General features: G+C 40.9%; 2 protein-coding genes across 3 annotated transcripts in view; one reads left to right on the top strand and one right to left on the bottom strand.

Annotated features, from left to right (window-relative positions):
* The window catches only part of LOC120219629 (centromere protein P), a 235,405-nt gene that overhangs the window by 86,415 nt on the left and 135,869 nt on the right, over positions 1–13,121 (top strand). The window lies entirely within an intron of this gene.
* Positions 6,805–11,621, bottom strand: OMD (osteomodulin). Its single transcript, XM_039216465.1, has 3 exons — positions 10,682–11,621; positions 9,694–10,020; positions 6,805–7,954 (listed from the first exon to the last, which is right to left on the bottom strand). The coding sequence occupies exons 1-2, from the start codon at positions 11,619–11,621 to the stop codon at positions 9,707–9,709; spliced, it is 1,254 nt and encodes a 417-aa protein (XP_039072396.1). The 3' UTR covers positions 6,805–7,954; positions 9,694–9,706.

Below are 13,121 nucleotides of genomic sequence, written 5' to 3' on the forward strand. Positions count from 1 at the left end.
AATAATAAATTTGATTGTTTTAAGGCCAAATGGTATTTTAGATCATTGTATGAACATCTTTAAAGATTCACTTTCATTTTTATCACTTTCTGGTGCTTCTAGCAATCAAGGTAATATTTCTTTCTCCTCTAAAGTACAAATTTGGGGAACCTGGGTGGTTCAGTTGATTAAGCGTCTGACTTTGGCTCAGGTCATGATCTCACAGTTCTTGGGTTCTAGCCCCGCATCAGGGTCTCTACTGTTAGTGTAGAGCCCGCTTCAGATCCTCTGTCCCCCCCCCTCACCGCCGCTCTGTCTGCCCCTCCCCCCTCACTCTGTCTGTCCCTCCCCCCTCTTGTCTTTAGAGTCTATCACATTAAAGCTTGGACACACTAAGACTTGAATGCTCATGATTTTATTTGAATGTGAATTATTTTACCTTTAGTGGTAATCTTCTCTGGTTTTGGTTGATATAAATGATCAGTTTCATGGCTTTAAGTATACTGTTAACAATTCTATAGGCTTTGCAAATATCTGAAAACGAAACAGTAAATACTGATCTTTTTTGCGTTGTGTGGCAGGTTTGCTGAAAAGTGAGCAAAAAATAGATGTTAATTTAAGTCAGATTTAGAGAACATTAGAGACTGGGTGTTTTACTAGTGACCTACACAGCGTGAAATTTCTATTTTGTGAATTACAGCCTCTTTCCTTGGAAAGTTAGGGCTGGTGACCACAGTTCTGTCGGCACTCATCGATTGAGTGAGCATGCTGAGCGCCTCTTTTCTACCAGAAGTACACAAGTGCACTCAGAGCCATGAAAGTTCAGTTCTCCTCAGAAGAAACTCCCCTGTTGGCACTGATCTTGAACGAGTTAACTTCTTTGGGCCTCAGTTTCTTTATCTCTTGTACTAGAACCTAGTTACCGTGGAGTTTTTCAGCCTCGGCACTATTAAAGTCTTGGACTAGGGTGCCTGGGTGGCTCAGTCGGTTAAGCATCCGACTCTTGATTTCAGCTTACGTCATGGTCTCAAGGTTCACAGGATCACACCTGCTTGGGATTCTGTCTCTGCTCCTCCCCTGGTAGAGCGTGCCTCTGTTCGCGCTCTCTGTCTGGCAAATAAATTTTTAAAAAAATCCAGAAATCTTGGACTGTAGTTCTTTGTGGTAGGAGCTGTCCTTTGCATTGTGGGACATTTTGCAGCTTCACTGCCCTCTGCCCACTGGATACCAGAAACATTCCTCCACCCCTACACTTGTCAGTCATGACAACCAGTATTGTCTGAAGACATTGTCCCTTTGAATGACCAAATACATACTTCGTATACATCACAGTACGGTAGTCCATCCTGTGGTCCTTGAACATGGATCCCTCGCAGCAAAACAACGATAAAAGTTAAAAGATGCTGATGCACTACTAGAAATTTATTCAGTCACTGATACATTTTCATTCCATCCTCACATCTTATGCAGTTGTCTCCCAGGGCAAGGCCACTCAGGTTTGCAGGCTTCTGTGTGATCTGGTCAGTTCCAAAAGCAGGAGTGATCTCAGCAATGTCAGGCTTCACCCCTTCTGGTATAATCGAGCTAAGACCATACCTCTTTCTCTGAGCCCCTCTCGAGGTGTCAGTTTAATATTGGATTTCCCTCATTTTATAACCCATTTATTCATTTCCTTACTGCTTTAGTACCCGAGCTTTTCTGCCTTTGGAAGGGATATTAGATTTGGCCACTATGCTGATCTAGATTGCAGCTGCAGTACGGGTCTAACAAGCCTTTCCCCCACAGTGTACTTCAGTTCAGATAAGGTCAGGTCACACAAATGCAGAACTAGAGGTTTATCTTTAACACCAGGCAATATGGCTGCATTTACTGTTACCCCTGATTTTCCAGATGGGGTGAAGGCACGTCCTGCCCCATCAGGCCCCTAGGAATTCTGACCTAAAGATTAAAAGTAGGGTCACAGTTTCTTGGTTAGGAATCACCCTTGCTTCCAGCCCTTGTAGTTGCAGCCCTGGTCCTGTGACAGGGGAAACATGGAGGCAACTTGGGAAAGAAAGAAGACAAGCACCTTCCTCTCTAGAGGAAGCCAGCCCTTCGTATTTCCTCCTCCCCTGCTTTAGATGACCAGTGTTTTAATTGCCCATTCCAGTTCTCTATAAAAGTAGTTCTCGACACTGGGTGTTATATAGAAACCAACTTGACAATAAACTATTTGTAAAAAAACAACAAAAAAAAAGGAAATAAAAAGTAGTTCTCTAAGGGGCACCTGGGTGGTTCAGTCAGTTAAGCATCTGGCACTTGATTTTAGCTCAGGGTCATGATCCCATGGTTGTGAGATCAAGCCCCGCGTTAGGCTCTGTGCTGATGGTGTGGAGCCTGCTTGGGATTCTCTTCTTCTTGCTGTGTCTTCCCCGGCTCATTCATTCATTCTCTCTCTCTCTCTCTCTCTCTCTCTGTCTCTCTCTCTCTCTGTCTCTCTCTCTCACACACACACACACACACACACACACACACTAAATAAAGGAAAAATATTTCTCTAAGCTCTTTCTCTCTGCCTGTTGTTGGACATTATCAGCTCTAAAGTGAATTCCCTGGTCTGAAGAAATGACAGTTGACTGTGTAATATCTTCTCTTGTGGTTTTCTGTATCACTCTGAGTATTTGCATCTACCATCAGGTCAGCAAAGTCCAGTCCAGAGTCAGTATCTCTTCCTGTCAGGACCCATTTGTATCCCCAAGGGCTACCACATGAAACTGAGTTCCTAGCCATGTTCAGGCCCTTCCCATCAGGGGCTCTGCCATACAACGGCCTATGGCCTCTGTCTCTCCTGTGGACAGACAGGACAGTTCATATTGACACTTTGTGCCTCAGAGGGTGTAAGAGATTCTAGATTCAGCCCGTCTCTTCACTGCTGCAGTGCCCCTATATGCACTCATTTCATGGGCCCAGGTGGCCATCTCTAGGGCACACATAGAGGTAGCTGCATGTTGAATCCGCTCATCTTCCAAACCAGGGAAGTGATTCTTCTGATAGGTATTGACATGTCCAACATTAATACACTTCTAAGATACTTATAATTATGAGAGCACATAGGTGGCTCCATTGGTCAAGCATCCAACTCTCAGTTTTGGCTCAGGTCATGATCTCAAGCCCTGTGTCAGGCTCTGCACTGACAGCATGGAGTCGGCTTGGCATTCTCTCTCTCCCAATCTCTCTCTGCCCCTACCCCATGTGTGCTTGCTTGCTCTCTTTCAAAATAAATACCCACAATTATTTCCATAGGGCTGTGTCCTATATAGGCATTTCTTTAATAGACCAAGATTCCATTACCCTCCTGTCTGACAATATGCCTGGACTACTGGCCACTACCCATGAGTCAGTAAAAACCCACACATAGGATCTCTTAACATTGTTCAATTCTTCCATCACTGTTAGGAAGACAGCATGCAGTTCACGCTGAGCTGGTCTGTTTTTATATTCTCCTGTCAGTAGTGGCCTTCCAGACAGGAAGTTGTCCATTCACCGTGGAAATGCTGTCCTGTTGTTGGGCAGAGAGCTGCTCATAGGGCTCCATCCCCGTGACAGTGAGTCCAGCAGCTCCTCAGGCAGTCCTAGAGTCAGTCCTGCGGGGGCGAGAAAGAGACCCCTGCTCCTAGAACGTCCTCCTTTACCCCCCAGGCACCGCCACTCCCAGGAGGAGGCTCTTCCACCATCGTCCTAGACGTGCCATTTCAGGGTTCAAGACCATTTTCTGTCCTTCAGTCTTGGGGTAACTTCAGTTAATGACACACAAGAGCACAAGCATAAATGCCCCGCAAGGGGAAACTCTCTTGTTCAGAGTTCCACAGTGAGCGCTGGGTGCGTTCATAGGTTCCCACCCAGGCCCCATCGGAGGCTGCACAGAAGGCCACTGCACCGAGAATTAATTGTCCCTTCCAGTGCATTCCTCCGGAGGTTCTTTTGATTGGCCAGAGAGGCTCATACAACTCTGGGAAACACTTAGCTTTATTTTATTAAAGGCTGTCGCAAAGGATTCAAATCAACAGCGAGTTGAAGAAGTATGCGGGGTGAGATCTGGGGAAGGCGTGGAGCTTCAGGTGTACCACTCTCCTGGCATCTCCTTGTGGTCAACCCAGAGCTCTCCTAACCCTGTCCTTTTGGGGTTTTATGGAGGCTTGTTACATAGGCATCACTGACTAAGTCATTGGCCGAGTCAGCCTCCACAGGGTCTCTTGTGTTGGTGAGGTCTTTGGTGGAGGTGAGGGTTTGAAGCGGGGACTGAGGATCTCTGGGTCCTCCTGGCAGCAGCCCCTGCCCTTGAGCTCATTAACATAACAGAAGACCCCTTAGTCACTCTGGGCTTATAGGAAATCCCAGGGATTTGGGGAGCTGTGAGCCAGAAACTGCACCAAGACCCAGTAAATATTTCTTATAAACCACAGTCTCATACCCTGGAGGGCAACATTGCTCCCACTGAGAATCACAGAGTTACTAGATATTTGTCTCCAACCCACACCTCTTCTTAAGCCTGAAGCCTAATCATGTAGTCCGAGGAGATAAAGTGTTTAGGAGATTGAAGGGGGTGGGGGGGGAGGGAGAACTTATGACCTGGCGTGAGGAGCAGTGCATATTAGGTATGTATACTTGTACTTGTGAGCTTAATGTTTCCAGAGGGACACAAATCCCCACGTAGCGAATTTGCAGCCCAAGCACATACAGTACTCTCCATGACACCGTGACATTTACGTGCTAGGCATAGTTACATTTATTTAGGAAATTGGAACCTACAAGAGACTTTAGCTTTTTGAGCTGTTATGGTTTAATTTTGTCTCCAGCTGCTGTTATATTTTATTTCCAAGATTTAGAAAAAAAATGGATTTGGAATCAGGAAACCAAGGGGTTTTAGTTCTAGCCATCCTTTGGGTCTTACAAATTCTTTCCAACAGTCAAAGTATACAGGAGAGACAACGTTTATTTCTCCTGTTTTCCCCTTGGAGTTGGGTAACTGTGTTACATGAGATGCACACATCTGTGCTTTAGTTTAGTTGTCCCAACCCTGGGCAGAAAGGGAAAACATGCAGGTAGTGTGCAGGCGCAGACTTAGACACTCTCAGCCAGTTTTTTTGGTGAGCAAATTTATGAATTAGCCTTTATTTTTATGTCCTTTGTAAAAGCTAAATGTATATTATACTTTTATGTTTCGTCACTACCCCTAGGTTCATGGAGTGATTTAGATTTATTTATTAGTGGTCACAAATACTGTTTAGCCTAGGAGGTAACCAGTATGTTTCCCCCTGTTGTAAATAATCAAATCAACTGGTTTTGTTTGTAGCTGGGGTAGATAATTGTGCAGTCTTGATGTGCTGGTTAAAGAAGTACTTACTTTATTCAGTTTCTCCTAGGGAAAGCCTTGGGTATTATTTTGTTTTTTTAATGAGAAATACTCATGGTGGGTATGAGTTTTTCAGGACCATTTTCAAGTAGCATATGGATGGTTGTTAACCTGCAGCTGGATGCCGGGTTTACACGGAGACTCTTTGGAGGGAGGAGGCAGAGCACAGTTGACCTCTTCTTCCAATTAGGCTGGAAGAGTGTGATCTTACTGTAGCTGAAGGAGCCAGGTGGCAGAGGGCCCAGCAAGGGGGTGGAGGGAACTCGGCTCCACCCAGGCAGGCTGTCCAGAGGTGCTGTGGAAAGCTGAACTAGAAGATAGTGACCTGGAATATGTTTGGGGCATATGATTTAAGTACCCTTTTTTTCTCTCCCTAAGAAAACCTTTAGTGAAATCTTTCTTGTTCACTAATCTTTTGTGCGGCTAGAATCTTGGAAGGAACCCACAGAGATGCTAGCTCCTTTCTAGCATCTCTGAGAAAGCACCAAGGTCTGACATCTGAGGGCACACAGATCAAGCAGGCTGCTAGGCTGGCTGTGCTGAAGTACTGGTTACTCCTTGTCGGGTACCTAGAACTGGCATGCACCTTGTTAAATGCTTTGTTGTATATACTCTTTATTCTTTTAGTAGCCCTATGAGAACCAGCTTCCTTGTAGGAATGTGGAAAGGGAGGCTTCAGAGTTCATACCTTACTCAGGCATCTGGCTTGGGACTACCAAATCAGACTTCTGCCAGAGCTTATCAGATTTCACATTCCTTGTTTTGCATTGCTAAATTGTGCAATTTTATTCTTCACAAAAGCTGTTCTCTGAGGATTTTTAAAAAATCAACTTAGAAAAAAATCAGTTTAGGAGGATATAAACAGAGGCTCCAGAATTCTTAAAATTGGAGTGTTTTGTTTTTACGCAGTGTAAGAGGTGAAGGAAGGAATTGCCACATATTTATATTCATCTCACCTCGGAGTTTGTTTTTCCCTCTCCTGGCCATCAGTTCCTACTCACGCATCACAGTCCCACCTCTTGAAATTTGAGCTACTTCTCTGAGTCCTGGCCAGAAATAGTTAGGACATCTGTCTGTGCTCACATTGTCTTTCATAGTTACTGCCACGTTAGCATTTTCTTCCTTCTTTCCTTGTGTTAGAATGAGCTGATCTTTCTTTCTTTCTTTTTTTAATTTTAATTTTTTAAAAATAATTTATTTATTTTTGAGACAGAGAGACACAGAGCATGAGCAGGGGAGGGACAGAGAGAGAGGGAGACACGGAATCTGAAACAGGCTCCAGGCTCTGAGCTGCCAGCACAGAACCCGATGCAGGGCCCAAACCCACAAATCGTGAGAGCATGACCTGAGCCAAAGTCGGAGGCTTAACTGACTGAGCCACCCAGGCGCCCCTGAATGAGTTGATTTTTCTTTGTTACATTTTTTAACAGCTTTATTGAGGCAGTTCACATCTCATACAGTTCACCCTTTTAAAATCTGTGATTCAGTAATTCTTAGTATCTTTAGACTTGTACAGCCATCACCACAATCAATTTTAGAACATTTTCATTACCCCAGAAACATACCCTTTGCTCATTAACAGTTACTCCCCACTTCCCACTCTTCCCCTCGCCCCAGCCCCAGGCACTCTGTGGTCTTTCTGTGTCTATAGATTTGCCCCTTTTGGATACTTCATACAAATGGGATCATGCAGTATACAGTCATATGTGACTGAGTTTTCACTTAGCATGATGTTTTCATGGCTCATCTATAAAATAGGCTGATGTATCAGTACTTCACTTCTTCTCTTGGGTGACTAATATTCCACCATATGGACCACATTTTATTTATCTATTCATCATCTGATGGACATTTGGGTGCTGTCCACCTTTTCGCTATTAATGGATAGTGCTGCTACCAACATTTGTTTCCATTTTCCATGAACATATGTGTTCGTTTCTCTTAAATCTATATCTAGGAGTGGAATTGCTGCATAAGTGACTCTAAGTTTTTGAAGAATGGCCAGACTGCTTCCCCAAGCAGCTGCGCCATTCGACATCCCACCAGCAGTGTGGGAGAGGCTACTTCCTCTACCTCCTTGCTAATACCATCTGTTACTTGTTTGTCTTTTTGATTCTAGCCATCCCAGGGAATGTGAAAGTGTCTCTCATTGTAGTTTTCATTTGCATTTCCTTGATGGCTCCTCATTAAATCTTCCATTGTTTTAGGTTAGAAATAGTTACACTGTTTTTATCTACTGAAATACCCATAGCACTTTTCAATATTAGCTCATAATAAATATTTAAATTTATGATCCTATTTTTAAAAATTTTAATACAGGGGGAGGTGGTCCTTAAAATTGTTTTAACTTCTGTTGAAAGTGTGCTTTGTCTACATTATTAGCATTTTGCTCTGCTACCCTCACGTTGTATCTCGTGGTATCACAGATGCACATGTGCTCTCTGTCTCATGCCCTCGTTACAAACCCTACGAACCAAATGACTTCATGAATGTTCATTGAATGGAGTGTTTGTGTTCATTCTGAATTGTTGAGCTTGTCCTTAGGGACAGGTGGGTGTTCTCTTTCTGCTAAATGCTGATAACCTACCCAAAGAAATAAAGAGCATTAGGGACTTCATTTTACACTTTATCTCCAGCAAAATAAAGACTTACGCTTGAAAAAAAATCCTAAAATAAAGTTTTACTTGTCTGATTCTTGTCTGTTGTACATATTGTTACCATTTATTCTTTGGGGCCCCCGCATAGGTAGCCCCCGTCTGTGTTTATTCCTCATGTGAGGAACCCTGAAATGTTAGCCTGGTAAATCAAGAAAGTCATCACAGAAGCTCCATCCTCTTCATTATAAGCCGTATTTAAGATACTTCAAAATGAAAGATTACATATAATAGATTCTTCTAAGGTTTTAAAGAAGATATCAAAGCTTGTCCAAACTTTAAAGGAACTCTATTCAACATTAGCGCTAATTAAGCAGATGTTGGCTGATACACATATATATTTCTAATATTATCATGCTAGGAAGATGGGAGTGTTTTGATAATGCTGGCATATTGTTGTGTGCTACATTAACCTTATGAACAAAGCAGTTATTTATTAGTAACTCTATGTAACTACAACACAAAAAGACTTTCTGTAGTGAGTTTACTATAAAACCATTTATCTCAGGGCGCCTGGGTGGCTCATTTGGTTAAGTGTCCGACTTCAGCTTGGGTCATGATCTTACAGTTAGTGGGTTCGAGCCCCGGATTGGGTTCTGAGCTGACAGCTCAGAGCCTGGAATCTGCGTCAGATTCTGTGTCTCCTTGTCTCTCTCTGCCCCTCCCCTATTTATTCTCTCTCTCAAAATTAATAAACATTAAAAAAATTTATTCCAGTTAAAATGGAAGATAGATTGTTTTGGACATTTGCTGAAATCTGCTAAAATATGGATTGTGATGAGATAACTTGCTGGTTTTCAGTTATCCAAATACAGATTCTGTTGCTTTGGTGCTCTGAGAAAAACAAAGACCAGTTGATTTCATGAAACTATATATGTTCGATCCTTAGTAGAATGGCCTCTTTTGAAAATCAAAAGTATCCTCTGTTGCTCTAAGTGGTAGGACCAGAGAGGTGGATGTCATGGTGGTCAGATTTCTCATACAAGTGTGAAAGCTTTTTTGGAGGCGAGGTCAGAGAAAACAATTTACCACTAAATGAATGGCTGCCCTTTACATGAATGTCACCCGGGGCGTCTCAACACTGCCCTCCTAGTAATTCAAGGTAGAGGGCCTGTAGTTCTCTGCTTCTAATACTATTGTTTTCATCACTCTTAGAACAGTTACTGTTAATTGAGATGGCATACTTTGTTCTCAGCTTGATAATACTGTTATGTTGAAAGTTTAGAGGTTTCTTACATTTCATTTTATTTATTTTGAGGAGAGAGAGTGCATGTGCAAGCATGGGAGGGGCAGAGAAAGAGTGAGAGGGAGAGAATCCCAAGAAGGCTCCAGGCGGTCCATACAGAGCCCTATGCATGGGGGGCTCAGTCTCAGGAACTGTGAGATCATGACCAGAGCCAAAATCAAGAGTTGGATGTCCAACCTACTGAGCCACCCAGGCACCCCTAAAGTTTAGTTTTTATTCCCACTTGTCGTTCTGATTTCTATTTCTGAAGACTTGTATCATTTTAAGTAGGTTTGAATCCTATATAATGATGCAGATGTTACCAAGAACTTAAATTCAGTCTGATATTATACTAATACATGATTCTGGATATATTATTGTAAGCTTTCCATGTTTAGTTAAATTTATATTGAATAATAATGTATAAAATCATAAATGTATACCTATAGTTTCTTGTCACTCTTGACTTCCATAATAGTGAGGGTCAATGTTTTCTTCTGTTTCTTCTTGTTCTGGACCTTCTTGGTGATCATCATGTTCTTCACTATCAGCATCACCTTGAAATCTCCTGAAAACTTGGGTCTTCAGTTGTATTGTTTGACCATCAGTGCTTCTTTGCTCACCATAATAAATAGTATGTAGAAGAGGGAAGCAGAGGGAAATGTATGAGCTTATTGGCTCTTTTAGCTTATTTTGGTCCATACGAATGTATGTTAAGTGGTGGTAATGTAATGGGTCAACAGATGGACACATCACTGTAACATTGATATCTGAAAAATATAAATTAAAAATTAATCCTCCTGCATTACATCTAAAATCCTACATTGGATTTATTAAAATATGAGATACAGTTTTATTAGTTAAAATCTTATAAGTGGGATTATATTTAGTTTTTATAGTAGTCAAATAATAAAATAAACTATAAATGAATTACGTATTATCAAAATCACTGATGGCTTTAAGAGTATACTTATCTTAATGAGCACAGAGTAATGTATAGAATTATTGAATTACTATATTGTACAACTGAAACTAATATAGCACTATATATTAACTATACTGGAATTAAAATTTTTAAGAAAATGATGGCCTCATTGGCAGTTTAATTATGTAACAAATATTTGAGTAATAATTATTAGTAGAAACAATCTCAAAAAGAAGAAAGTAAAAATCACCTGGAGTCCCACTACTCAGGATACTCCCATTTTTTCATATACAGTACTACTTTTCAATGCTCAAAGTGATAAGATTTAATACAAAAGAGTATAAACTTCATAGCACACCTTTCTGAGGCCAGCTTCTGCCGTTTCTCTAGCTACTTCAAATCAATCATTTTCAGCAATGTGTAAAGCATAGAGTTTTTAAAGATTTGTTCTTTAAAAGGTCAGAATACTATTCTTTGTCTTTAAAAAATAAAGAAATTTTACATACTTTCAATTTCGTTACTTTCTAGATAGAGGTGTTCTAAATTTCTTGGAATATAGAATACTTGTTTCAGTTTGTTGTGTCCAACATTGAGCTCTATAAGGTTGGAAAGATTAAAAATATTATATGGGATGTCTTGTAGTTTGTTGTGTGACATTCGTAGAGCATGAAGTTTTGGAAGTTCACTGAAGTAATTTTCTGGTATAGAAGAAATTGAATTATTCTCTAAAGACAGGTACATAAGTGAAGAAGGCAGACCAGGAGGCATGGATTCTAATCTGTTATTACATAAGTTGAGCTGCATTAATTTTTCCATTTTAGTTAGTATGTTCTCTTGTAACATGGAATCCTCAAGATGATTAAAACAGAGATCAAGCATTGTCAAGTTTACTAGCCCATCCATGGCATTTGTCTGCAATCTGGAGATCTCATTGTAGCCAAGAAGAAGTCTTTCCAAAGACTTGGGAAGCGGAAATGGGAATTCTTCTAAGTTGTTATGCTGTAGGTGAAGTTGTAGTAGATTTGACAATTTAGCAAACACACCGTAATCAATCTTTTGAGATGTAATTTTGTTGTTGCTGAGGTTGATTTCTTTAAGATGAGTTGCATTGATGAATGAATCTGCAGTCACCGCCTCAATTTCGTTAAATTGAAGATAGACTTGCTGTATGTGAGCTGGGACACGCGGGATAGTCTTGAGTTTGCGATTGTCACAGTACATTGATGATGGGAAGTTGGGTGGGCAGAAGCATTCAGTGGCACAGCCTAACATGTACTGATGAAAACGAACTTGATAGTCCTCATTCTGATGAAATTGAAATTCTGGTTGGTAGACATCATCTGGCTCTTGATCATAATCTTCATCCCATTGATAATTTTCATATTGGCAGTATACTTTGACTCCAAAAAAGAAGAAAAGGACACATGCTGGACTTAAAAAGCCCATGTTCTTATTTTTTTTTTTTTTTTTTTGAGGGGGGGTCCTATTACAAGGAGAAAGGAAATATATTATGGGAAAAGTGAGTAAAACTTAGAATAATTCTTATACAAATTGACAGTTACATAAAATGCATAATATCTGTGCTGAAATAAAAGAATATCCAGAATGAACAGCCAGTGATCAAACCAAAATTAATATTTGAGAACCAATAAGGTGGTATCAAAAAAGGTTATAGGGCATCTGGGTGGCTTAGTCGATTAAGCGTCCAGCTCTTGATTTCTCACCATGATGAGATCAAGTCCCACGTGGGGTGGTATGTGGAGCCTGCTTGGAATTCCCTCTCTACACCTCCCTCACTCATTCTCTCTCTCTCTTCTTCTCTCAAAATAAATACACTTTAAAAAAAGATCACATTTTGCATTGTATCAGACTACATAACCATCTTTTAAGAGAATCCTAGTTTGTCTTGCTTACTGTAGATTTACAATAACATGATCTCTCTCAACCCCACAGCTGGGTACCCCCTCCCTGAAAATGCTGGGGGTTCCTTATCTATCTGGTCCCTTTAGAGATGGTCACTGCCTATGAGAAGAGAGATTCTGTGTCTTACTTAATGTTAACCGACACCTTTCCACTGCTCTTTTCTGTTTCCTGATGCTCTTTTCTGCCCTTAGAAGAATATGAAACATTCCACTTCAGTAAGAGCTTGAGATATTACAAATAGCTATCATGTTTCCTCTTCGTGTTTTCTGTCCAGACCTAATGATGATTTCACATTTTCCCCATGAAACCATTTCCAGCATCTAATTATTTTGTTTTTGAATCTATTTGAATAATTGCTTCAAATCCCAAATACACACGACATTTACAGTCTGCAACATTTTAGCCTCTAATAGGTTATTCTATACAGGTTTTTTTCCACTAATGTTTTTATGTTAAGTTCTAGATAAACGATACTGACAACAAACTATCTGGTCTCTCAGGAGTTGAGGTGTGGTGGAGAATCAGAGACAGGCAGTACGGGGAGTAGGAGAGTGCGTGGATAAGATTTAGAGGAGGGAGCTCTCAGCTCGAGAAACACTTTTAACTTGAAGTTGTGAGTGGTGGATGGCATACTGGCCGAGGAGCCTGAGGCCTTTATTTCAGGCTGTCACTGTGATGGTCAAGCCATGTAACACAGATGCCTCTTGCCTCATCAATAAAATGAGAATTGTAATCGTTTGTCTGCTTATCTCAACTGGTGGTTGTTACAGTCATATGAGGTATGCATGTAAAAGTGCTTTGCAAATTATAAAGTGATCCAGATGGAATAAATTTGTTATTTAGGCAAAAGTTTAGAAAAAAAAAAAAAAGAAGAATCCTACCTCTTTTGTTCTGAGGATATTTTTCTGTGCCTTTCTCATTCGGGGTTTCATGAGAATTAATGTCAAAATGTCACTGTGTGTCATGAAATGACTTATTTCTGATTCCCCCAGACCAGTAGGAGCCATTTTTCATCATTGGGAT

The sequence above is a fragment of the Hyaena hyaena genome, unplaced genomic scaffold (genome assembly GCF_003009895.1).
Source record: "Hyaena hyaena isolate Hyena2069 unplaced genomic scaffold, ASM300989v1 scaffold_634, whole genome shotgun sequence".
In the NCBI taxonomy this organism is placed as follows: Eukaryota; Metazoa; Chordata; class Mammalia; order Carnivora; family Hyaenidae; genus Hyaena; species Hyaena hyaena.